Here is a 27,205-nt window from a genome sequence, read left to right as displayed (position 1 = left end):
TGTTTGTGGGAATTAGTTTTGAATCTTAGAAAATTAATTTGCATAATTATCATACGTTCACATTCAAAAATCTGTCAGCATTTACTCATTACAGTTCATTTACATATTTTGTTCCAAACCTGTTTGACTGTGTTTCTTCTCTCGGATACAAAAGAAGATATTTTGAAGAGCGTTGGGGGACAAACAACATTGGAAGCCATTGACTTCTATTGTATGTATGGAAAAAAACACTGAGACATTTCTAAAATATCTTCTTTTATTAACCACTAAAGAGGAAAGGTCAAAAAGCTTTGGAACAACATGAAGGTGAGTAAATGACAAAACATTTTTGGGTGAAAATCCCTTTAAATACGGTGTCAGAAATTGTTCATACATGTCTAAATTTGATCATTTTGATCACTTATCACTTTATCCGCATATCATTTGATTTAAACTGAAAATTCTGTCATCATCTGTCCTCCCTTGAGTTGCTCCGAACTTTATTTTTTTTTTTTAAAGTTTCAAAATTTATTTTAAGACTGATCTGAAATCATGGTATTGTGATAATTTAATTCTATTAAGAACTATAGTTTTTAACAGTAATAAGAGCAAATCTTTTCAAATAAATTTTTTGGGGGCGGCATGTTCATATTTCCCTCCTTACGCTACAACCTACAAACTTTTGTAGTTTTTCCTTGCCAGTGTTAATTAAAATAAAACATTTTAAAATGTATTAAAGCATTTTGTATTGTATTTTTATTACAACGTAATGCTTACCCATAGTGAAAAATAAATATATTAACATGTATATTTCATGCTAATATACTACAAATACATTTACATATGTGAACCTATAATACCCTGCAATTGTACTTTTAGTATACTAAACTGGTATACTTAAAGTCTGCTAAATTATAACAACCAATTTTGTACTTGGTTTACTTGGTCAGTAGTGCTGAAGTCCAACTAAAGTTATACTGAAGTTTATTTGATTGTGCTAAAGTGGAACTATTGCAAGTATTCTACAGGTACACTTTAAATATCTTCCATTTAAAGACAGATATTATTCAAAGGTCATACAATCCTCATCAAGTGACATTAAAACACATTTTAGGCATAATATTAAGAAATGTGCATTGTGAACAAGGCAAGGCAAGGCAAGTTTATTTATATAGCACATTTCATACACAATGGTAATTCAAAGTGCTTTACATAAAAGGAAGTGAAATAGTCATTAAAAATAATAAGAAATTAAAAATAATAAAAATCACAACAATAAAAACAAAGTGATTTAAAAATTGATTTTAAAGAAATTTAAAACATTTAAGAATAGAAAGTGATTATACATAGTGCAATCAGTTCAGACGTAGCACAGTGCTCATTCAACAAATGCACAGCTAAACAGATGAGTTTTGAGTCTGGATTTAAAAGTGGCTAATGTTTTAGCACATCTGATCTCTTCTGGAAGCTGGTTCCAACTGCGGGCGGCATAATAGCTAAAAGCAGACTCCCTTGTTTTGTGTGACCCTTGGTATTTCTAACTGACTCGATCCTAATGATCTGAGTGGTCTGTTAGGTTTATATTCAGTGAGCATATCTCCAATGTATTTAGGTCCTAGGCCATTTAGAGATTTATAAACGAGTAAAAGTACTTTAAAATCAATCCTAAATGTAACTGGAAGCCAGTGTAAGGACCTGAGGACTGGTGTAATATGCTCAAATTTTCTGGTTCTAGTCAGAATCCTGGCAGCAGCGTTCTGGATGAGCTGCAGCTGTCTAATGGTCTTCTTTGGAAGGCCGGTGAGGAGACCATTACAATAATCCACCCTGCTGGTGATAAAGGCATGAACCAGTTTCTCCAAGTCTTGACTGGAAACAAAACATCTAATTCTTGCAATGTTTTTGAGATGATAGTATGCTGATTTAGTTACTGCTTTGACATGACTACTAAAACTAAGGTCTGTCTCCAGAAACACCCCAAGATTTTTGACTTGGTTTTAGTTGATTGACCCCTAGAGTCAAGGTATGCATTCACCTTGATAACTTCATCTTTGTTTCCAAATGCAATGACTTCAGTTTTCTCCTTATTTAACTGAAGAAAGTTCTGGGACATCCAACAGTTTATTTCATCAATGCATTGGCAGAGGGAGTCAATGGGGCTGTAGTCATTTGGAGATAAGGCTAGGTAAATCTGGGTATCATCAGCATAGCTGTGATAGGCAATTTGGTTCTTTCTCATTATTTGACTTAGTGGGAGCATATACAGGCTAAACAAGAGCGGTGCAAGAATTGAGCCTTGTGGGACTCCGCATGTCATGGACGTCCACTTAGACTTATGCTCTCCTATACTCACATAATAACCTCTCCCTTCTAAGTATGACCTGAACCATTTGAGTACCATCCCAGAAAGCCCGATCCAGTTTTCCAGTCTCTCTAGAAGTATGTTATGATCAACCGTATCAAACACAGCACTAAGATCTAGTAGTACCAGAACTGATATTTTGCCTGAATCAGAATTGAAGCGAATATCATTTATTATCTTAATGAGTGCTGTCTCTGTGCTATGATGTGCTCGGAAACCAGATTGAAAATTGTCCAGGTATCCATTTAAGTTTAAGTAGTTGTTCAGCTGATTAAAAACTACCTTTTCAATAATCTTACCTATGAACGGAAGATTTGATATTGGTCTATAGTTGTTCAACATTGTGTTATCAAAATTGCGCTTTTTCAGGAGGGGCTTAACAACTGCAGTTTTCAGGGAGTTTGGAAAAGTCCCAGAAAGAAGTGAAGCGTTCACCACTTCCAAGAGATCTGTTTCTAAACAGTCAAGCACACTTTTGAAAAAAGATGTGGGAAGTGTGTCAAGATAGCATGTTGATGATTTAAGGTGCTGTACTATTTTTTTTTCAAAATTTTGCAATCAATTTCTTCAAAAACAGACATAGTCACTTCTTTTTGAAATTGCGGTCGAATCTGTGTGACCTCTGCAAAAGTGGATATGCCAATCTCCTTTCTGATATTATTGATCTTCTCAGAAAAGGAGGAAGCAAACTGATTGCATTTACTGTCGGAGAGCATTTCACTGGGAATCTGACTTGGGGGGTTTGTAAGTCTCTCCACAGTAGCAAAAAGAGTGCGAGAGTTGTTTAAGTTACTGTTTATGAGGTTTGAGAAGAAGGTCTGTCTAGCTGTAGCTAGTTCCACATTGAAAGCATGAAGGCTGTCTTTATAGTGATACTCCAAACAAGTGATACTCCAAACTGTAACAGGGCGAACGAGACGGGAGAAGTGCGGATCCAAGTGAAAGCTTTTATTATGAAACATGGTCAAAACACAGGCAGGGTTGAACAACAGCAAATAGGTATGGCACAGGCAAGACAGAGGAGTAATCCTAGGGCAAACGTGGGTCTTTGATCGGCGAACAATATCCAGAGGTATTGACAAGAGGGGTAATCCGATAACATGATCAAAAGTCCAGGCGAGGAGCAATCAGTCAGAAACAGCAAGCAAAGGGTTAATCCAAAATACATGGGCAAGAATCAGGAACTAGGAAATCACGAAACACAAGACTAGAACTAGGAACGAGAAACTAAGACAGGAAAAGGCTCCGTAAAGCAGCGATCACTTGGAGAGATGATAAACGCAGAACAATACTAGAGACTAGACAGGAAACAAACACGGAATGGCTTGGTACAGTAGCTAACACTAGGAGAGTGCTAAACGCTAGACATTACTTGGCAACTAAATCAGGATCTGAGTGTGTGTTTTATAGTGGGTGTAATAGCTTTCAGGTGAGCGTGTGATTTGTGACAGCTGTGTGATCAGTGCACTGGATGATGGGAAATGCAGTCCAGTGTGATGTGTGGTGTTTGGTGTGAGAGTCAATATGATGGAGAGGCAACCTCTTGTGGCATTTGGACGGAAGGCCACGAACCAGATTGACACCTCTAAAGGGTCTGCAGTGGATGGCGCCACCTCTGGAAGTTCTACAGTTGTACCATCAGGATGCAGGGAGAATTCAGCAACGGTTCCTTCGACCGTGACATGACAGGCTGAAAGTGCATTGCTGGGTGCTGAAGTGAGCATGAAGACATCATAGTGGACGTCGCCACCTCGGGCAGTTCTGTGGTGGTGTATGCATCCCAAACGCAACACAAAGCGATCCCCATCATGGGAAGTGCTTCAGACAGGAAAATTAGTTCAGGTACAGAAGGGTTAGAGTGAGTGGGTCTGGGGATACCAGCTGCGCATGCAGACACCAGCGGTGCATCCTTCACACTGGATACCAGACTGGGATCTCGAAGGACTGACCTTGAATATCCGGGTGCAACAGACAGGGAGTGACAGGACTCTGGAAGAACAGACGAGAAGTGATGAGACTCTGGACGATCAACAGTGACTGGACTCCCGGAGATCATCTGTGACTTGACTGGACTCCCGGAGATCATCTGTGACTTGACTGGACTCATGAATGGCAGTAATGATGTGACCAGTTGCTGTGGCCGCCATTTTGTGAGTGCACTCTGGTACAGCCACCATTTCAGTCATAGATGCAGTGTTGCGATCCTCATCCGCGACACCCACAGTGAACAAAGAGCCAGCACACAGCAAAGCATAGTCCATAAAATCCTTTAAACTACAATTAAACTTCCCCTCAGGTAACAATGACTTTATGGGCTCACTTAGTCCAAAACAGAAAATGTCCTTTAATACGACCTCATCCAAAGGTACCCTATAAGATAACTCACAGAATTGAGTGACGTACTCCTCAATGGATAAACTCCTTTGTCGCAGGTCGAGCAGCTGGTCGAATGGGTCCATACCTGGCTAGGGTCCTTTAGAAATGCCACTGGATCCTTGAGTGGCCTAGTATTCTGTAACAGGGCGAACGAGACGTGAGGATCCAAGTGCAAGCTTTTATTATGAAACATGGTCAAAACACAGGCAGGGTCGAACAACAGCAAATAGGTATGGCACAGGCAAGACAGAGGAGTAATCCTAGGGCAAACGTGGGTCTTTGATCGGCGAACAATATCCAGAGAGCTTGACAAGAGGGGTAATCCAATAACATGAGCAAAAGTCCAGGCGAGGAACAATCACAGTCCGAAACAGCAAGCAAAGGGTTAATCCAAAATACATGGGCAAGAATCAGGAACTAGGAAATCAGGAAACACAATGAGACTAGACTAAGACTTGAACTAGAAACTAAGACAGGAAAAGGCTCCGTAAAGCAGCTATCACTTGGAGAGATGGTAAACGCAGAACAATACTAGGCAACTAAATCAGGATCTGAGTGTGTTTTATAGTGGGTGTAATAGCTTTCAGGTGAGTGTGTGATTTGTGACAGCTGTGTGATCAGTGCAATGGATGATGGGAAATGCAGTCCAGTGTGATGTGTGCTGTGAGAGTCAATATGATGGAGAGGCGACCTGTTGTGGCAGTTGGACGGAGGGCCACAAACCAGATTCATTAAGTCATTAAGTCATTATATCATTAAGTCTTGAGCGATATGCCAGTAAATATGTTAATAAATAAATGTATTTTAAATATATTACTTTTTCACTAGAGTACTATTTGTCACAAACAGTACAAATGAGTCTTTATATATTCATGAAAATACATAGCTGCCTTTTCATTTTATGAACAGGGTCCATTGCAAGGGGATCATCATATTTTGGGGTTCTTGTTATCTAAAATGTTAGGACTCCAAATTAACTAATGGTTCATCAAGGCCCTGCACTGTCACATCCACATCTTAAGTCTTAAATTGTTATCTGTCTCTCCCTATCTTATGCATTTCCTTTTTTCCACTTTTTAAATCCAGACTGACTGCTTCAATTACATCAAGATTTTACTGCGCGTGAACAGCACTCACCTGTACGTGTGTGGAACGTATGCTTTCAGCCCTATCTGCGCATACATTGTAAGTAATGAGTTTCATTTTGTTCTATTCTCCTACAGGATTTCACCACCTCTCTCCATGCTTTTAACAGGCTGCAGGGGAGGAATTAATTATCCATGTAATTTACTCAGTCAATCAAAATGTCCTCAGAAATACACTCTTCAGCTCTCCCTAAGGGTAGATGCTGCTCGGATGAGAAATTATTATGCCCCTGCACTTTACTTAGACCCTTCACTCTGGAGACTATGCCTGGATCGGTCTATGCATTCGAGGTGTCGACACTGACCACTAAAACTGAAGCTTTAGGATAGTGTACTTCGCCTACACTAGCTGATTCTATCACAGCTGTCCCCCTGAAATGGTTTGCAGATGCATATTTTACCTTTATGCCCCTATTAAGACACAAACAAAAAAATAACCAGTGCGTTCAGCTGCAAATCCTTCCAAACATAATTTTTATCAGTATTCTTGGCCCACACAAAGTCTATAGTACACACATCATCCCTTCACTTTGAGTGCGTTCATCCTGCTCTCACTATCTCTTCAGACTTATCGCAATAACATGGCGTTCTGTTCAGCAAAATAAGGTCCTTGTTTAGATCTACACAGGCACTGAGCAGTCAGGACAGTCGGTTACAAGAGACAGTGCTTGCTATCTTTATAAGAATGTCCCTGTGTCTTTTTTCTTCCAGAACACATCTGATTTTTCCCTGGTGCGCAATGAAATGGGAGAAATAGTCACTGAAGATGGTCGTAGCCGGTGTCCTTTCAACCCTGAATACAAGTCCACGGCCATCATGGCCGGTACGTACCACAAAAATGGGTGTAATGTATTGTATGTGTGCAACACTCTTTTCCGACTTGCTTTATTAATAACTTTTGGTTTGAAATTATGGTTTTACAGATGGAGAACTGTATGCCGGCACAGTCAGTAACTTCCAAGGCAATGAACCCATCATTTACAAAAGCCTTGGCCAGGGTACAGCCTTAAAGACTGAAAACTCACTGAACTGGCTTCAAGGTAAAAGCCACATCCACTACCATCCTGCTCTTAATGATACACTAACAATGGCAGCATTTTTGTGCATTTGTGCAAAAACTTGCACATTAATCACCTGCCACAATTCAGTTTAACCTGCTGCTAACGTCTTTTAGGAAGTTTTCCGGACCTTATATTCAAGCTTAAGAACAATATTTATTGTGAAAAGTGATATAAAATGCATTTGATTGAACGGAATATCTTCTAAGCTCGATATTTCTAATGTTACTCTACCAGTGTGTAGAAACAAAAGGTACACAGCCAACTCAATACTAACTGAAATAGCCATAAATGTTTAGATATTAAAGCAGCCATACTTACATTTTATATTAATTCTGTTCATTGTCACCTCAAAAGTTTTTTTGCCAGGTAAAATTAACATTCCACTATTATTGCACATGGAAATCCATGGAAATGGATGTTTGAGTCCATGATGTGATTTTTTTTGTTGTTGTTGTATTATTTATATAATATTATGGTATTTATTTTTTCAGTTTTTATTTTTATTTTGTTTTAGGAAACTCTGTTCTTTTCTCATTTTTATTTTGTCATTTTTATCCTACATAAGAGCTTTAATTAATTCTTTATTTAGGTAATAATTTTACTTCAACTTGCCAAGGCAACTCTTCTAACTTTCAAGTGTTTTTTTTTGTTTGTTTTTTAAGTTAAATGTTTTCTTATATTTGTATTTTATTTTATTTATTAAGTTATTTTAATTATCAAAATTGATTTAAAGAGGATTAAAAGATCAGTCATACAGGTTTGTAACAACATGACGGAGTAAACGACCACAAAAAGATAGTTGAACAAAAAGTTTTATTGTGGTCGTTTACTCCGTCATGTTGTTACAAATGCTGTTTGCGCTATTGTAGTGCCTGAATTACTTAAAGATAGTTGAACAAATTTTTTTAAAGTAATTCACTACAATAGCGCAAACAGCATGGAAGTAAATGACTCTATCAGCGGGCACAATTACCCTCATTCCCTTTAGGGACTCAACTCCCCTGAACTTACCACTGAGATGCAATTTTGGCACAGCAGCGAATTATTCATGTAAAGCAAGACTACAGAGAGCAAAACAAATCAATTTAGCGTCAGTTTACACAGTTGAACCCTTCTCACTTTACTAAAGAGTACTGAGTAATAGCTTAATATTTTGCCATAAGTGGCAAAGTTGATGAAAGACACATATGCAAAATCAATACTAAGCACTTTGATAGTGTAACAAAAGATTTCTATCAGTAATTACAACTAAAGATTGTCATGTAAAAGGGGTTTCATGTGGACCAGTGGCTATACATAAAGTCCACATTACTTACAAACGCTGCTGTCTCTGTGTACGTTGCATGGCGTGGATTGACACTTGTTTTTATTTCTCCCACAGACCCCGCTTTTGTGGGCTCAGCCTACATTCAGGAGAGTTTGCCCAAAGGCAACGCAGTCGGCGATGATGATAAGATTTACTTCTTCTTCAGTGAAGCGGGAAAGGAGTTCGATTTCTTTGACAACACCATTGTGTCACGCATCGCTCGCGTGTGTAAGGTGAGGGACAGTTTGGTATAAACACAATGTCGAAGGCGGTTGGATTAGGGCTATTCCGCCTGCAGCAATAATTCAACTACATACATGTACAGACACAACATTTATACAAATGCAGTGGAAAGGAATACATGCCAGTATGTTTGTGCATGTTAATATTGGTGCACAGATGTGGAACATATTGTGTGTGTGTGTGTGTGTGTGTGTGTGTGCGCTTACATTGACTGCATGATGGTTTTTATCTGTCACACCGAGGTGAGAGAGGTGTGCTACCTTTCAGAGAGATTAAAAGGTTTCTGTTTCAAAGACACATTCTTCAATGCAGAGCGTCTCAAATTCTTATCACTGCTCAGCAAATATTCACGTTCTTCCATCGAGTTGAGGGGCAGCTGAAAATGCACATTACATACAAAGCACACACATTCCTCACAGTTCCTTCAGAGAGGTCAATACTACCTGAAGAAAATGATCCTGTGGGTGCATCCAGGTATTTTCGAGCCAATCATCTGAGTTGTAAATGCTATATGACTGGATCTGCAGGAAAATTAGGCTGTAACAACACTAAATAGCCAATGGCATCATATGTGCAAAGACACAAACTCTTCAGTAGTGAATAAAGAGGGAAAAGAACTAATAAATAATTAGTTTAATATATTATATAACAGTTAGTCCAACATCAATGGGAATTTTCACTGTTTGTATTGATCTGCTTGTCTGTGTTTGATTGTTTTAGACATACTGAATTATGTTAGCACTGTCTATGAGTGAGTCGTTGAATCATTCACTCAAATGATTTGTTTACTGATTCATTCTGGAACAAAGTAAGTGAATTTCTTTTTTAGAGAGTCATTCAATTATTGACTTAACCTGTTTGTTCAAACCACTGATTCATTCAGTGACTCTCTTTGGGAGCGAGTCATTGAATCATTGACTTGACTGATTTGTCTAAACTGAGTCATTCAGTTACAAAACAAGCGTCTCACGTTATAAGTCATTAAATCATTGCCTCAACCAATTTGTTGGAACAACTGATTTATCCAGGCATAAAATAAGCACCGATGAGTGAGTCTTTGAATCATTCACTCAAACAATTAGTTGTAACCACACTGCTTTGAGACTCCTGACAATTAATTCAGCAACCCTGAATACAAAGTCCACGGCCATCATTGCTGCTGTGTGTCACAAAAATTGGTGTAATGAATTGTATGTATGCAACAATCTTTTCAGACTTGCTTTGTTAATATCTGATGGTTTGAAATTATGGTTTTTAGAGATGGAGATTTGTATGCCGGCACAGTCAGTAACTTCCAAGGGAATGAACCCATCATTTACAAAAGCCTTGGACAGGGCACAGCCTTAAAGACTGAAAACTCACTGAACTGAATTGTTGACTCAACCAGTTTGTTCAAACCACTGATTCATTCAGTGACTCTCTTTATGAGTGAGTCATTGAATCATTGGCTCAACTGATTTGTTTAAACTGAGTCATTCAGTAACAAAACAAGCATCTTGCTTTGTGAGTAAGTCATTGAATCATTGCATCAACCAATTTGTTGAAACAATTGATTTATCTAGGGATCAAATAAGCTCTGGTGAGTGAGTCTTTGAATTATTCACTCAAACAAATAGTTCTAACCACACTGTTGTGAGACACCTGACAGTTAATTCAACAACCCTGAATACAAATGCACCACCATCATGGCCGGTACGTGCCACAAAAATTGGTATAATGTCTGTTGGTTTGAAATTATGGTTTTACAGATGGAGAACATTGAATCATTCACTCAAACAATTACTTCTAACCAAACTGCTTTGAGACACCTGAAAGTTAATTCAGCTGTGGACTTGTTTGGAACTACTTTCATTTAGAAGAACACAAGTAGGCAAAGTAACAGTCAAATGTGTGTTTCTACATATTAACTACTGGACTGGTTAATTGAAAAGTACAAAAACAATGTCATATAATTGTACTGTTGGTCTGAATATCAGTATTGCTGTGTTGATATTCCTAACAGAAGCTCTCTTGCTAATGTGATATTGCTTAAACTATTTATATGTTGCTTGCAAAATAATCTATTTAGTCAAAATACACAAATAATTTTAACTGGCCGTCAGTGAAGAAAAATGATTTTGAGGTACAGAAGTGTACTTATGGCATCTACAAGCAGGGGTAACGGTGCTATGCTAACTTTGACCCCTTGGTATTTTCAAACAGTGATGGCAGTGATGAATAGAGACATTCAGCGATTGCCATGTAGCTCATTCAAATAGGCTTTTTAAACCAGCTTCACTAAGGATAATTAACTAATGGTTTCCGTTTTCACACCAGCTAATTCACCAAGTGGCAGCCGATAGAAGGTTCATGCTCTCCTGTCTCCCTGCCTTGTAATATGGATTATCACACAGCCTGCATGAAATGCCTCCTGACAGTTAAATGGTTGCCATGCCAGGGGAATGTGGCCTGCTTATTTGCATCCAGTACCTTAAACATTATCCCAGGTTCCCTTTTTAGCATGCCCCATATTCCTTCTGCCAGATCCACTGGAGCCCAGCCATGAGGAAGGGAATGAAATGATTATGTTTATATGCTGCATTTTCTTGGTATTGTACCTTATCTTCTCTCATATAGTAAACAACTGTAATGACTCCTGCAAAGCACATTAGTAGACTTAATTGTCTTGCATTCTTTGATGTGATACGCAACAAAGCCAAGCTTACGGGCCGATGCACAAGTCCTTTCCTTCACATCACATCTTTGACTTTTCAGAAATGTAATTTCCTATGCTTATGCTCTTCGTCTCAAAGCAGTGCATTTGTGCACAAGGAGTGATCTGAATCTTAAGAGAGTCTCTACGTTGCCAGTTGGGTTAAAGAACTGACCCTGTCTGTTCTGAACGGTGCATGAGCAGAGTGAAACATCTGCAAGATTCATTTGCCTTCTCGTCTTGCTTTTGAAGTCCGGGAATGATTTCAATTCCACTGCGCTCTATATTTCGGTTTCTTCTCTTTTTGACTCCTAACTTACCTCCAATCAAGTGTCACTATAATATGGATATCGGTGCACTTTTGCACTGATGACCATGTCAAATTCCAGTGGAAACTGTGATGCATGTAAGACTATCCATTTATGTACTGCAACAGTTCCATATTGTTTTAAGATTCTTTCTGAATAGCGCCTTGGGTTTGTACCATATCATTTACACTCAAAATGACAATGAGACAATGAGCCGAAGTTGTAATCCTTTCATTTCAATTTTAAAATGAATGACATATGTGGAAGCTGCTGCATACATGGCAACTCAGTTCCTTCTGAGCAAAGCTTTTAAAGGTGCATATATATACATATACACTAGTCAACATTTGAAGTGGATCAAAACCTTTCATCAAAGTTGTCTTAAAACCTAAAACCAAAATTATTTGCTATTATATAATGTAAGTGATTAGCTTAAAAAAAGTTTATTTGTAGAAAGCTAACTACAATTTTGATGGTTCAAGTACTTTCATGTATTACAGTGTAAAGTTTTAAAAATCATCCTAATTCTATAAGAATTGGGATGTTGACACACCTATAATGATAACAACAAAGAAGAACAATAACCTTTTTTTTCTAGCTGATGAAAGATAAAAACAATGACAACCAATCAGAAAGCTCTCAATTTGAGCTCAAGCATTTAAAGCCACAGACGTCCAAACTGTGTGCAAACTTCCTGTGAAACAGAATGTTACCATGCATTGGTGTGGGCTCTAATATAGTTATCTTTATAGTTATCGTTCTTGGTATGAATGGCTCTTAACTCAGCCCTCAGCTGTTCTCAGTCTTAAACTCTGCTGTTCAATGATGGGTGGGAGTTTCCCTTTAAAAGATTTTATTGGAATGTGTTGTTGCCGTCCTGCTGGTAGGGGAAGGCGTTGTCCTGCGTGCTGGATTACAATAATATTATAATTAGAAGAAAGCTCATTTTCTTTGGAGAGCAGCTGAGATGGATGAATAAATATGGTGCTATTGGGACCTCTGCTTTACGTACCTCTGGCTGTCATTCAGGCCATTTGTACTTTACATTTGTCTGTTTCTCTGCCCTGTTCTCTGCCCAAACGTCTCTTTCTCTTCTTGTCTTTGATTTTTATCTCTCAGTCCATTTATTTGTTCAGCTGTTCGGTATGAAGTTCTGCTTGAGAGAAGGTTGACACTAATATAAAGCTGCTCTGAAAAACAAAAATATTTAGTTGATTCATGGTGTGGCTTTTTTCTTCTTTACCTGTGTCATAAGGTTTATTATCCAACCTCCCTTCGTTTTTGCAATTTCCACTATGCCTTTTTCCTTAAAATGAAAGCATGATAAGGGAGAAGTTCAAGTCAAGTCAGTATCAGATTAAGCAATTGTCTTTGCGAATCCAAGAATTAGTTACATCATTTCCTAATTTTCTTCCGTTGTTGTCATTTCATTAATGAAAATAAACTGAGGTACAGCTGGTGAAAGATTTGTGGTCAGCTGCATGCATATTCTGTAAGTTATTATGCCAAAAAATGATTAGTTCTGCCTTTATATATGTTAATATAAACAGAACATTACTGTATGTTATATATGTTAAAATGTAAAACAGATCCATAACATTGCCCACTAATGAGTAATTCTCATAACAGGCTGTTTTTTCTTCTGATAGACATTAAAGCCCTTGAATTATACTGGCTGTTTTGTTTTAAGGGACTTAGAAGTACCAAAGTTAAAGCCTTTACAACCCTCAGGGCCCCAATCACAAAAACACACTGTTGTACTCAGCCTTAATGCACAACATGTGATAGAAGCTGCGGTCCCTGTCCAGTTCTAAATCTTTATGTAATAGAATATGTAACAGATTTTATTGAATGCTGCCATTATGATCAGCATTTCCATTGGCTACATCAGTTTGTTGGCATTGACAGCAGCTACTAGTTCCCTCTTGTGGTCAGAAGTGCACATTTCTTCCCTTTACATTCACATTCATGGCAAACTTTATGTCCGAAGCAACTTCATTGTATACATTTTGCCAGTGTTTGTGTGTTTTCTAGGAATCAATCCCATGACTACCAGTTGAAATATAAAAATAAAACCTAATTTGGAATAGAAAAAAAATAAATACTATAACAGTATGTACTGTAAATGATACAAAAATAACCCTGATCTGTATGTATTTTCACAGGGTGATAAAGGTGGAGAGAGGGTTCTTCAGAAGAAATGGACGACTTTTCTAAAAGCGCAGCTCCTTTGTTCACTTCCTGACGATGGGTTCCCTTTCAACATCATCCAGGACATGTTTGTACTGACCCCCAGCAAAGAGGCCTGGAAGAGTACTGTGTTTTATGGAGTCTTCACCTCACAATGGTAACGTATTACCCTATATCACTTGGAAGCCCATTTAGTATACAGATAATACAGAGCGTATATTTGTAGCTATGTTTGTGTTCCTTTGTAAACCTTTTAGAAATTCAGCTTTCATTTCTGTTATTGAACCCTGCCTGGCACTCAACCAGACTGCTTTTTTTGCGGTGCTTAGAGTAGGAGTTGTGGGTATTGATTGAGTGCATTAACATAGGGGTAAAAGATACAGGACAGGCAGGAGATGTCAGCGAGACTGCAGATGCTCAGAATAGCCTCCCTCTTGTGTCCGCCTACGCACCTGTTATGTCTGAGGGTAAATGAGACGTTTTTTGCATTTTGTGTGCAGTCAGATTTTTGAGCTGCTGTTACTCTTAAAGATGTGTGTCAGTGGGGTTGTTATTTTATGGAAGGTCTGTGTGTTTGGTTTGGTTTGCATGTGATATGTGTGCATATTCAGATCGATTGTAATGATTGTTGTGTTTGTGTGCGCAGGTACAAAGGTGCTTCAGGCAGCTCAGCTGTATGTGCGTTTACTATGGACCAGGTTGAAGAGGCGTTTAATGGACGTTACCGGGAAGTTAATCGCGAGACGCAGCAGTGGTACACTTACAACCACCCAGTACCAGAACCCAGACCTGGAGCGGTAAGTTTCGTGTTCTCTTCAAAAACTACTGGATGGAGTGCAACAGAACAGAAGTGCAACGATTAAAGGTTAGTTCACTCCAAAAAAAAACATTCTGTCATTATTTACTCAACCTCAAGTCATTTCAAATCTGTATGATTTTATTCAGTTGAACACAAAGGAGATATTTTGAAGAATGTTGGTAACTAAAGAGTTTCTGTTCCCACTGTATGGACAAATAATACATTGGAAGTCAATGGGAACTGAAAGAAACTCAGGTTTGAAATAAATGAGAATGAGTAAATGATGACATAAATATACATTTTTGGGTGAACTATCACTTTAAGGCAAGAAACACAAAGCAGCACTAGACGCAACACAATGGCCAGACATGGGGTTGTGCAAAATTCGACTCAAATTCGAATGGAATTGGTCACATCCCACAGGAAGTGGAATTAGAATTGGAATGACAGGAATTGTGATTTACTGACCTGCCATTCAAAAAATGTCATATATACTGTACATTCTGGGAAAATAGTCCTCTAGTCCACAAAAAATAATTTATTAAATACAATATTAATCAATTATTAAATACTAAATATATACTTTAACACAAATTTAAAATATATATAAACAGTGTTGGGGGTAACGCATTACAAGTAACGCGAGTTGCATAATCAATTTACTTTTTTAAGTAACTAGTAAAGTAACGCATTACTTTTTCATTTAGGAGGAAATATCTGAGTTACTTTTTCAAATAAGTAACACCAGTTACTTTGTTTCCCATGTCTTGACTGACAGCTCTCATGTTGCCATGTTGAGAGAAAGCGGGAGTAAGTGTAGAAGCGTTGTGTGCGCTGTGAACATGATGTTACTGTAGTTCTAGACTAAATGTCAACATGCATTTACTAATCTCACTGCACAAAAACAGATTCAGTGTACCTCAAAATGAATAAAAACAGTCAACTGCAAACTCAGAATATTATACAAGCCTGCAATTATTAAATACTGTATGTTAAATGACAAATTTCTTTTTAATCCCATTTTATTATCCAATGTCTTTGCTACTGACCTTCGATGATCCAATTCAACCATACTAATAAGCAAAAATGACACATTTGTGTTTCATATTTGTTATTGCTGAATAGTGTTGAACTTCTTTCTCTTGTGTCATATTCTTCATGCAATTTGTGAGCTGCGCCCTCTACTGTACAGACATAAATTTACATTTCCTTCAGCCTGAAGTGTATTCATTTCCCTTTTGGTGTGAAAGGGCTTTTATATTTGTAAAAGAATAACTTTTTTATATTAAAAACAAACAAGCAAGCCCTGCCCAGATTTAAAAAGTAACAAAAAAGTAAGGTAACGTATTACTTTCCATAAAAAGTAACTAACTTAATTAGTTACTTTTTTAGGGAGTAAAAAAATAAATAATGATGTGCACAGATAAATGATTTCTAATAAACACTGCATGAAAAACATAAGAATTTTGATTTCACAGTGACTTGTATAGAACATCTTATACATTGGTGATTGTCTGTAATGAGAATTTCGCATGCAGGTTCTAGCTACCAAGTTTAATTCTCAGACAGCATCTAGACCAAAGCTTGTTCGACCGTGAGTTCAGGTCATCTGAGTACAAGATCTTTTCAATCACACTTTCAATCTGACTTGACATTGGTGTTTGTGTTGAAAGTTACATTGATTTTGGCTGCCACTCACCAAAAATCACTGACTGCAGAGAAAAAGAGTGATAGAGATATTGTGCAGTGTTTCTGAGGCGTCTTTTTCCATCTTCCTGCAGTGCATCACCAACACGGCCCGCGCCCAAGGGATCTCCTCCTCCCTGCACATGCCTGATAAAGTGCTGAACTTTGTGAAGGACCACTTCCTCATGGACAGCGTGATCCGCAGCCAGCCTCTGCTGCTCAAACGAAACGTGCGCTACACGCAGCTCGCTGTGCACCGAGTACAGGCTCTCCACAAGACATACGACGTGCTCTTCATTGGCACAGGTGAGGACTGAGACCACTGCATCAGCAATTTCAGTAAAACTAGAGTAGGCTTGACCTACTACAGTCTCAGTGAAACTGTGCCAGATCAAGATCAAATTAGCTTTTTTTTGTTTAGCAGCTTACACCGGAGCAAATCTGATTTTATACTAATATTCCTGCATTAAAGGCTCTTTCATTCTTGCTCCAGTCTCCGTTAGGATTGAACTAGGGGATTTTAGACTTGGGAAATCAAGGTTTAATATCAAGCAACATGACTTTATATTTTACTTTAGACATTCAAGCAGGTGTGTAACTACAGGTTGAGTACTTAAAGGGATAGTACACCCAAAAATTTTAAATCTTCCTCAAGTTGTTCAAACCAGTATGAATTTCGAAGATCTTTTGAAGAATGTGGGTAACCAAACAGTTTCTGGTCCCATGACTTCCATATAGTGTATATATATATATATATATATATATATTTTTTTTTTTTTTCCTACTTTAGAAGTCATTGGGAACCAGTGACTGGTTGGTTTCCAACACTCTTCAAAATATGTTCTTTTGTGTTCCACAGAAGAAAGGAACTCATACAGATTTAGAATAACTTGGGGGCGAGTAAATAATAGCAATTTTCATTTTTGAGTGTACTATCCCTTTAAATAAACTGTGTTTCAACACAGCAGAGTGAAAACACGAAAATCTGAACTGCTTTCAACCGTCAGATTAAAACAACAATAATAATAATAATAATAAAATTCAATAATATAAAATAAAAAAAAATATATTAAGCCATCAATTTATAATGTGCATTTGATCCATTTGGATTGAACAATTTTAGCAAACAAACTAATAAAACCTAATGTGATGCATGTTTATCAGTTTAATAAATTTAACAGGTAAGATATCCATAATAGTATTAATAAACAAAATGTATTTTAACCCCACAATAACCAGTTTTATATCTTTGTCATCAATAAATCAGTCATCAATAATTTTTTTTCCCCAATCTCATACATTTTCTAATTGAATACTGCTTGTTCCACAGCTAGACATATTTTAATCATGTTCATTGTTTTTAACTGAATTATTATTATTATTATTTTTTTTTTTCACAATTAAAGGTTTCATTTTTAACACATGATTATTGTGCTAAAATCAAATAGATGCAAATAGTTAATAATAAACGATGCCATGATTTGTGTATGTGTGTAGAAATCTTACCTGTTTCAATTATGCATCACATAAAGTTCATTAGTTTATGTTACAATTGTGTAGTCCAAAAAGATGGGAATTTTATGTGCAATTCAAGAACATAAATCTCAAATTTGGAAAGAAATTTGCGACACTATGAAATCCAGTGCTAATACATTTGTAAGAGTTCTGACTAGCTACGGATCTAATCTTGTTTTTGTTTTGTGAGTTGGCTTCATTTACCAGCAAGTTAGGATCATTTTCCCAGCGATACTGAATGGCAACTAGCCACTTTCAACTTGTCACAACTCACAATATACTTAATGTTATGCTACCTGTTCACAAAATGGCCCAGGCCCTTGAGTACATCATCTCACATCACTTGTGTTATGTTTCAGATGACGGCAGGATCCACAAAGCCATCAACGTTAAGAACAAGATGTATATCATTGAAGAGCTGGTGATTTTCCCCGAGCCTCAGTCTGTACAACACATCGAACTGGATGATGAGAAGGTACTTCATTTTACTCTTAAACTCATCTTCTTTGCATTTGTTATGCACGCTGGAGAATGTAATGCATTAGTGAAAAGACAGCGTGGAAGGCAAAGGGACCTTTCAGCCGTTGAGATAGTGAGGCCTGAAAGGGAGATAATTGCATCCCTGTTTCCTCTCTGAGGAACTGTGAACAGATGGGAAACAAACAGTGTCTCTTTCTGTACACTACTCAGTCTATACTTTATCTGTATGAGTTACACCATAAGAACTATTTTAAAAAGGATTATTACCACTGTCAGTGCAATTATCGTGTATTAACATTTACTGTATGCATACCGAGCGTCTTTCTACACTGGATCTATCATAGTTCTGTAGATAGGTTGTCCTAAGGAGCGGCCGTCCTGAGAAGGTGTCTTATTTCTGTTGTGTTTGCATTTCCAACAGGGGCTGTTGTTTGTGTCCAGCTATTCTGGGCTGGTTGAAATCCCTCTTGCCAACTGCTCCAACTACCAGAGCTGTGGAGAGTGTGTGCTGTCTAGAGATCCTTACTGTGCCTGGACAGGGAAGCAGTGTTCAAATATCAAACATGTGCCAACTAAGAGGTTAGTACATTTCCATTACTTGCTCTGGCATCCAACTATTGGACTTCAATTAGTATACTAACAAGTTTAAACTATTAGCATACATATTTGTTTCACAAAACACAAATAAATGAATTCTAGAACTGTGGTGTAACCATAAAAAAAGGCAAATAATAAAAAAATAAAAATAAAATGTTTTCCTTGAGTATATAATTATTTTCAAAAAAGTTTTAAAATATATATTTTTTTAAATTAAAGTTTCATGAATTGTTTATTTATAAGCATCATTACGTTTTTACATTTTACAACCTGGTCTAATCTTGTCTGTCAAATTATCTGATATTTTAAGAGACTTATTGACCTTGACACATGAGGGTTCATGAGGGTTTGCAGGGATGCTCTCTATGACATAATTTCCTGTTCTTTGCACCACATGACTTTAACTTTATATATATATACAGTATGTATATATATATATATATATATATATATATATATATATATATATATATATATATATATTAATAATGTTTTAACAAAACTGATTTACTGTTTATGGTTAATTTTTATTACAGGAATTTCATTTTTTTTTTAAATAAGGCTTTTTTTTTTTTTATTATGATTATCAGGACACTTGTACCCTGATATTTTTTTTTTTATCTTTGTCTTCCAAAAACATTCAAATGAATTTGAATAGTAAAAAAAAAAAAGTAAAGCATGCATATATATAATTTTACATTAGTATTATTGACAAAGCAAAATTTTTAGCAGCCATTACTTCAGTATCACATGATACTTCATTATCAAATATTTCTTATTACCTATTATCAATGTTGAAATCTGTTTTTGCTGCTCAATAACCATGACACATTTTTTTCAGGATTCTTAGAATAAAAACTTCAAAAGAACAGCATTTATTTAAATTAGAAAACGTTTGTAACATTAACAATGTTTTACTGTCACTTCTGAATAATTGAATGTGTCCTTGCTAAAAATTAAGTGTTAATTTCTTTAAAAAATAAATCTTACTGAGCCCAGAACAGATGAATTGAATTTTCGTTTACCCTGCTCTTTCCTTTATAGCCAATGGCAACAAGATGTAGATGACGCCAACACTGCAGTATGCAAAATTACAATAGCTAGCCCTCGTTCTGCAAAACCAACTCCACCACGTGAGTAACAGCCATGCTTTACAATACCTAAACCCCATATGAATCAATATTTGAAGACCTTATTTCCAACAAACCACAAAGTGCTGTAGAGTGCATGAGGTTAAGACAAGCTGTTACAGTTACAAAAGCACTGTGGCATGTGGCATGACCAAACGCATTTACATAGCACCTCCAGCAATGCGCTCTGATAGACTCTAAGTAATTGAAGTGGTTGCATGGTGGTTTGCTAATATGGGAGATAAATGTTTGATTTACTAGTAACTAATAAGACCATCTAACCCACAGGTGTTCCATCATGCCATGTGGTACAAATACCAGCCAACACATTTACGGTTCTTCCCTGCAAACTGCGATCTAACTTGGCTGAGAGGCGATGGGAGTACAGTCACACCGCCGAGCGATTCGTCTATCCTAGTCCTGATGGCGGGCTGGTGGTTGTAGCCCAAGTAGAGAGGGAGGAGATCTACCAATGTTGGTCAGAAGAAGGCGGCTACCGACAACTTCTGGCCAATTATTGTGTCAAAGCAGATCACGAAAGCACCACCCTGACTGGACGTTCCCGAACGCAGTTGGTACCCCAAGGGGAAGCGATTATCCTGCCCGGGGAAACATGGTCGCCGGAAAAAACTAAAACGTACTGGAATGAGTTGATCGTTGTGTGTGCCTTACTCGTGTTTTCCCTGGTGGTCCTGTCGCTGTTCGTGGCGTACAGGAACCGAGACAGGATGAAATCCATGCTGAAGGAAGGCGAGTGCCCCAACATGCAACAGAAGAAACCACGAATTCCAGGGAAGCACACAGAAAGCCTTCCATTAAATGGCAACAACATCCCCCCTTCGGTGTCTGACCACAAAGGCTACCAGACGCTCAATGATAACTACATCTGCAGCACTCCAACCCACGAATGCTCCTCACCCGAGAACAGCAAGAGCTTCTCAGAATCCGAAAAGAGACCTTTGAACTTAAAGGAGAGCCACGTTGAGATCTCAACAACTTGCCCGCGCCCTCGAGTGCGACTGGGCTCGGAGATCAAAGACTCGATCGTTTAAGTCTGTTTGGGATGACTGTTAAAAAAAGTGGCCTCTGAACTGAACGGCACCAAGGGAGGGACAGACTGAAAATGACTGGAAACGTACCATCACTGGGTTTTATTTTGCACTTTGTCTCCTCTCATTTTGTCTTGGTGACCTGTTCACATTTCTCAGTCACTGCCAAGTCTGTGAAGCACCCAGAGCCACGCTGAGCGGGACGCAAGGCCTAGAGTACACTTTGAAAAAGAATAGTGGGCATTGCGAGGCACGCCGATCCAGTCGTACCGCCCGGTCCGTCCAAAAATGTCTGGTGGCATCTGTGTGGAAGCAATACGATGCCCTCAGGGTTCACTAACCTGTCATGCTCCCATCTCATCCCTGCCGCGTAGAGTTGGTCGTCCTGTGAACGAGAAGACGAAAATTCAAACTTTAGTCAACAATAGAGTCTCTGCTAAACATAGTGCCTGACATGAGATGATTAGCTGACATTTCAACACAATATAAGGTGTAGTGGTGCATCAAAAGCTTTGATGATATATGCAAAACCTTTGCGCAGTATATCATCATGACCTCAGCACATAGCAGGCATACTATGCAAATCACATAAAGGAGAAGCATCTTGTAGAGAGCTAACAAACAGCACACGGCTGTCCTAGAACAATAAGTGATGCCACGACCTCAGTATTCTACACAGCTTCTCAGAGGTACACACGTTAAATAAAGTATGCAAGTGAGATTGAGGCATATAAAGAGCCCGCAGTGGGGTTTCAGTGTGTAGAGAACCCCAAAGAAGGCATGTTAGCAATACTATGAGTATGTCCAAGGCACAAATTACATTCTGAAGACGCAGGAATTTGAATATCTCTATGTTCCTTATACCCCCTACCAAAACGAGTTGCTACTAGTGATAGACCATTTACACCAGTGGTTCTCAACCTTTTTGACTCTAAAGCCCCTCATAGTCCACAAGATAATTTGAGGAGCCCATGACTTTTCCAGTTGTTCATGATTTATTTGCTCTAAAAAAAAAATTAATTCTAAAAATGCTCATGGAGTTTACATTAAATTACGTGACCTTTTCTGGTCTAGAAACCTAGAAAATAAAATGAGGCTTTCTCGTATATCTAAGGTTTTGGAATTCTGGCTCTTCGAAGACAAAGGGGGTGAATTGAAATAGAAATAATTTAATTGTTAGCTTGTTTTACTTAATTGTTTGAAATCATTTTGAGGCCCCTGTTGAGAACCACTGATTTAAATGGATAGTTCACACAAAAATGAAAATAGTCTTCATTTACTCACCCTCCAAATGTTTCCAAATGTAAATTGAAAGCAATGGTTTCCAGTGTTGTTTTGGACCCCACTTGGACAAAAACAGCAGAAACATTCTTCAAAATATCTCTGTTTGAGTTCCACAGAAGACAGAAGATCATACATGTTTGCAACAACATGAGAGTGAGTAAATGATGACAGTTTTCAATTTTAGCTGAAATATCCCTTGAAGTAGTGCACAATACAATCAGTGGAAGTGACCAAATGTCTCAAGATTGTTTACTGATTCAAATTGGTTGTTGTGCCAAAAGATTTTAGTGAACCATTTCAGATCTCTTTGGATCTGTCAAGACTCAAAAGTGTACTTTGTTCAGATTAAAGACATTTATTGCCATGTTGTAAATTCGAATGATAAATTTGCATTCAGACAGAATGAAAACATGTGGTTAAGACTTTACATGCCAATTTTACGCTAAGCTATGAGATCTATGCTCCCGAAGAGTGTAAAGTGACCAGCAGATTTTTTTTCCATGAAAAAGTGCCATGTTCACGGTAACACCTTAAGTCAAAGCAGGCTAACAAATGTTTTTGGGTGGGAGCAATGACATACAGGTATATAAAACAGCCCGTTATAAATTGTCAGCTGCCAAGAGTGTATACAAAAAAGTACAGTGCTTGGCTGCTGCAAAGCAATGGGGATGGAAACCACAAAACAAGACACAAATGTAAGGTACTATAGCATAAAATCAACATAAGGATCCATGTAAAAATGTATATTAACAACACACACAAAAAAATAATTAAAAATAACATTTCCAGTAAAATTCCCAAAGACAAGCATTGTATATTGCACCACAAAAGTGTGTAATATTTCATCGCCATTGATCTGTAAAGATCACACAGACATCTGTATCGTGAATGTAGTTATGTATTGATTGAAAGTGTTCCAAAATGATTCTTTCAATAGAAACATTGTGTCTTATTTAAATTTGTGCTGAATGTTTAAAAACGGGACATTTGCTTTTACATGATCTGATGGACAATGACTTTGATCACAAAGTTGTATAATTATATTTGTAAGGGGAAGTAGTGAATGGCTTTTAATGTTTTTGACATTGCTTTTATTTTTACCAGAATGCATTACAATTCTTTTTTTTTTTTTTTTTTCAGTTATATTTGCACAGAATGTGGAAATGGTTCAAGTGTCTAGGAATGAATATTCTCTTGACATTGCTGTAGCAAGTACCAATTGAATGGTTTTATTAATGCCTCCGAGCTAGATTTCGTGACTTAAAGGGTATGCGGGAAAGCAAATGTAATATTGTAGCCTTTTTGTGATTCAAACACGTGAACAAAAAGCAAACCTCACATGCATGTCTGCTCTGGTGGACTACACAGTAGAATTACCTAGTACATGTAAAGTCGCAAACCACTGTATATTGAATGGTCGTCTGTGCAACAGTCCACTGCAAGGGTATGTCTCCACTGTGCTAATTGATATCTGCAGAGGTCCCCTAATATATATATATTCACACACACAGAACACTTACCGACTATATTTAAAGCACAAAAAAAAAAAAAAAAAAAGTATTTGTAATAAAGATATAACTGTTTTACATATACTCAGACCTCTGTTTGAAAATCACTTTCAAAATATCATGCAAAAATAATAATTTAAAAAGTAAGCAAATTTGCTTATGTTTTTCAGTACGTCATCTGATTATTATCACTAGCGTGCCGTTTTACAGAGTAGACAATGTGAAAACTTCACTGTACATCAGCTGCTACCTACAAGCGGTAGATTTAGTCACATATAGATAGTCATATAGTCACATATTTCAGTGCTGAACTTACTCAGACATAAGAGTTACTGGACTGTAGTAGTCTGCTACACTCTTAAATGCTCAGATACATTCTTTATAATGGCGCACCAAGATGCTCTGACCTATTGTAAGTTAATGTCTTGTAAACTTTAATGTAAAGGTGTATTTGTACATTTTGCTGCCAATGTAAAGAAAAAAAAAACTGTTGTGAAATGTATTTTTTGTATTATACATCACTACTGTTTTGTTGTTTTTATTATATTGTACATAAAAGCACTTTAATTTTAATTTTTTAAATAAAAGAAATAAAACCACTGGCTTGTACTGATTCAACATTATTTGGGGCAATTTGTGAAACTTGCAGTGGCATAGAACTATTACAGATTTTTACTAATTAAGATTTTTTTTATTTTATTTATGTTTTTAAAAGAAGACCTATAAATGCAAGGCTGCATTTATTTAATGAAATATAGGCTGTACTAAAAACTGTAATATTGTGACATTATTGTTATTTAAGTAAGTGTATTCTATTTTAATACATTTTAAAATATGATTTATTCCTGTGACGGCAAAGCTGAATTTTCAGCAGCCGTTATATAAATCTCCAGTGTCATATAATCCTTACGAAATCATTCATTTGGTGGCTCAATTATTATTTATTAGTGCTCAATAATTAACAATCATCCTTATTTAATGTTGGAATCAGTTTTTGCTGCTTTCAAAAGCAATGTATTTATTTGAAATTGGAATCTTTTGTAACATTATAAATGTCTTTACTGTGACTTTTGATCAATTTAATGTACCCTTGAAGAATAAAAGTTATACAGCTATACAGCACCTTTGTCAAATAGTGCTATGTAGAACCATAAGAGGTGCCATATTGCACTGTATTTCTTCAACAAAAATGGTGCTAAACAGCACCAACAGTTCTTTGGCTCGTAAAGAACCTTTAAAGGGGCTTAACAGGTTCTTTGTACGGCAGTGGTACTATATAGCACCTTAATCACCCCAAAGAACCGGTGAAGAACCGCTGAAGAACCACTGAAGCACCAAGATTTTGTGCTATACAGCACCAAAAGTGGTTCCCTATGATTATGAGCCAAAGAATCACTTTTAATGCTATATAGCACATTTAAAAAAAAATTTTTTTTAGAGTGTACCCCAAACTTTTGAATTGCACTATATAAGTATGTCCACAAAAATATTAAGCAGGAAAAAATATTATTAATTATTATTAATAATAGGAAGATTCTGAAGGATCACGTTACACTGAAGACTGGAGAAATGGCTGCTGAAAATTCATCTTTGCCATCACAGAAATTTTGAATTTCATCTTACAATAAAACACTTATTTAAATTGTAACAATATGAAATATTACTGGTTTTACTGTATTTTAATTAAATAAATTCAGCCTTGGTAAGAAATTCGAAAAAAAAATTCGAATTATTTCTAATTATTACAAATTGTACTAAGTGAAATTTGGAGAGTTTTGTGTGGGGGGTAGGTTTAGGGGTAGGGTATGGGGAATTAAAATACATTAAAAATCATTATGTCTATGGAATGTCCTCATGAAACATGGAAACCCAACGTGTGTGTGTGTGTGTGTGTGTGTGTGTGTGTGTACCTGTTTTTCTATTCAGGTGGGGACTTAAACCTGAATACACACAGACTCGTGGGGACTCGTGTCACGGTGGGGACCTAAATTGAGGTCCCCACGGGTAAACAAGCTAATAAATCACACAGAATGAAGTTTTTTGAAAATCTAAAAATGCAGAAAGTTTCCTGTAAGGGGTAGGTTTAGGTGTAGGGTTGGTGTAGGGCAATAGAAAATACAGTCTGTACAGTAGAAAAAGCATTACGCCTATGGAGAGTCCCCACAAGGATAGCAAACAGACATGTGTGTGTGTGTGTGTCTGTTATTCCCTATTTTAGGGACCAAAAAGGATAGTAACACCAACAATTTACAAATTATACTAGATTAAGTTTTTTTGAAAATGCAAAAATGCAGTTTTCTGTGAGGGGTAGGTTTAGTATAAAATACAGCATAAAAATCATACGCCTATAGAATTTCCCCATAAAACATAGAAACCTTGTGTGTCTCGTGTGTGTCAGTGTGTGTGTAGTTTGATGTCACTATAGCCTACCACTACCACTCAAGGCGTCAGCTTAGAAATTGTATGCAGTCTTATGGTTTCATAGGTTCTCTTTTGATTTGAATGGACATTTTCAATAGAAATATTACCCTCCCTTCTTAAATTTTCTCAATGCAGCACTAGCACCTCAAAAGAGATTTGCGCCATCTGCTCAAGTGCATGCGCTCTTAAAATTTTACTGTAATAATGCTGCCATCATGTGGTCGTTGTTGGTATACGACACTGTCATCCGTTTTTATCTTTCACTAGCCGCAATGGTTGTGATCATCGTGTTTCTTCCAGATTAAATAAAGTAACAAACAGCAGGTGACATAGTTACATCAACACGATACTCATATTATGGTAACGTGAATAATTAGGTTCGTCTCAGTTAATCCCGCTTTACGTGCGTGTGTGTAACAGTATCTGACGCAGGCTAAGAGTAACTACTAAATCTTGTAAACTCTTGAGTTAGTTTAAGACTTAGGTGCGGTGCACTGTTTGCACAATGACACATCCAAAGAGAGACGAGGAAAAATAACAATAGTCTACACATTCATCAAGGAATGTCTTTAGGATAATTGTTAACTTTTTTAGTTTACTTTGAGATATTTGTTAGCTTTTTTGTGGAATTCGGAGAAGAAATCTTTGAATTGTATGGAAAACGAGAGTACAGCTAACAATGTGGCGTGGACATTACCAAACAAAGACAGGCAAATGTCCTTCAGCAGATAAAGAGCAGTCCACACCTGAAGGGAAATAAAGTACAGGCGCTTTCCACAGACTATATAAAACTCTCTGAAAGCAGCGACTGACATGGGCCTTTAAGTTCATTATCATGTATCATTCCCTTGTTTTTTTATTCCTTACTATTTTTATTCTTTCCCTTATTCACTATACTGTATAATTTTATTCTTTTGTAATTAGAAAGCACATAAAATATGTGCACCCCTGGTCAGGCTGGTCTTTTGGCGGTTTTTGTTTTGTTGTTGTTGCTAGTTTTAACTAGGGCTGTAAAATTCAGAAATTTTTGGAATCGAGTCCGATTCCGATTCCTGGTTCTGGAATCGATGGGAA

The 27,205-nt window shown here is 37.1% G+C and overlaps 1 protein-coding gene across 6 annotated transcripts in view; it reads left to right on the top strand.

Annotated features, from left to right (window-relative positions):
* The window catches only part of sema4ba (sema domain, immunoglobulin domain (Ig), transmembrane domain (TM) and short cytoplasmic domain, (semaphorin) 4Ba), a 138,333-nt gene extending 114,024 nt beyond the window's left edge, over nt 1–24,309 (top strand). For all 6 annotated transcript variants that reach the window (XM_058751467.1, XM_058751468.1, XM_058751469.1 and 3 more), the window contains 11 exons: nt 5,804–5,902; nt 6,574–6,685; nt 6,786–6,902; nt 8,305–8,462; nt 13,638–13,819; nt 14,309–14,459; nt 16,243–16,453; nt 18,022–18,137; nt 18,564–18,721; nt 19,784–19,872; nt 20,158–24,309. In XM_058751467.1, the coding sequence (XP_058607450.1) occupies nt 5,804–5,902; nt 6,574–6,685; nt 6,786–6,902; nt 8,305–8,462; nt 13,638–13,819; nt 14,309–14,459; nt 16,243–16,453; nt 18,022–18,137; nt 18,564–18,721; nt 19,784–19,872; nt 20,158–20,921 (2,157 nt within the window). In that variant the 3' untranslated portion in view covers nt 20,922–24,309. The remainder of the gene's footprint in view (nt 1–5,803; nt 5,903–6,573; nt 6,686–6,785; nt 6,903–8,304; nt 8,463–13,637; nt 13,820–14,308; nt 14,460–16,242; nt 16,454–18,021; nt 18,138–18,563; nt 18,722–19,783; nt 19,873–20,157) is intronic.
* Nucleotides 24,310–27,205: the final 2,896 nt, after the last annotated feature.

The sequence above is a fragment of the Onychostoma macrolepis genome, chromosome 18 (assembly GCF_012432095.1).
Source record: "Onychostoma macrolepis isolate SWU-2019 chromosome 18, ASM1243209v1, whole genome shotgun sequence".
Taxonomy (NCBI): Eukaryota; Metazoa; Chordata; class Actinopteri; order Cypriniformes; family Cyprinidae; genus Onychostoma; species Onychostoma macrolepis.
This window is presented reverse-complemented; position numbering and strand designations above follow the sequence as displayed.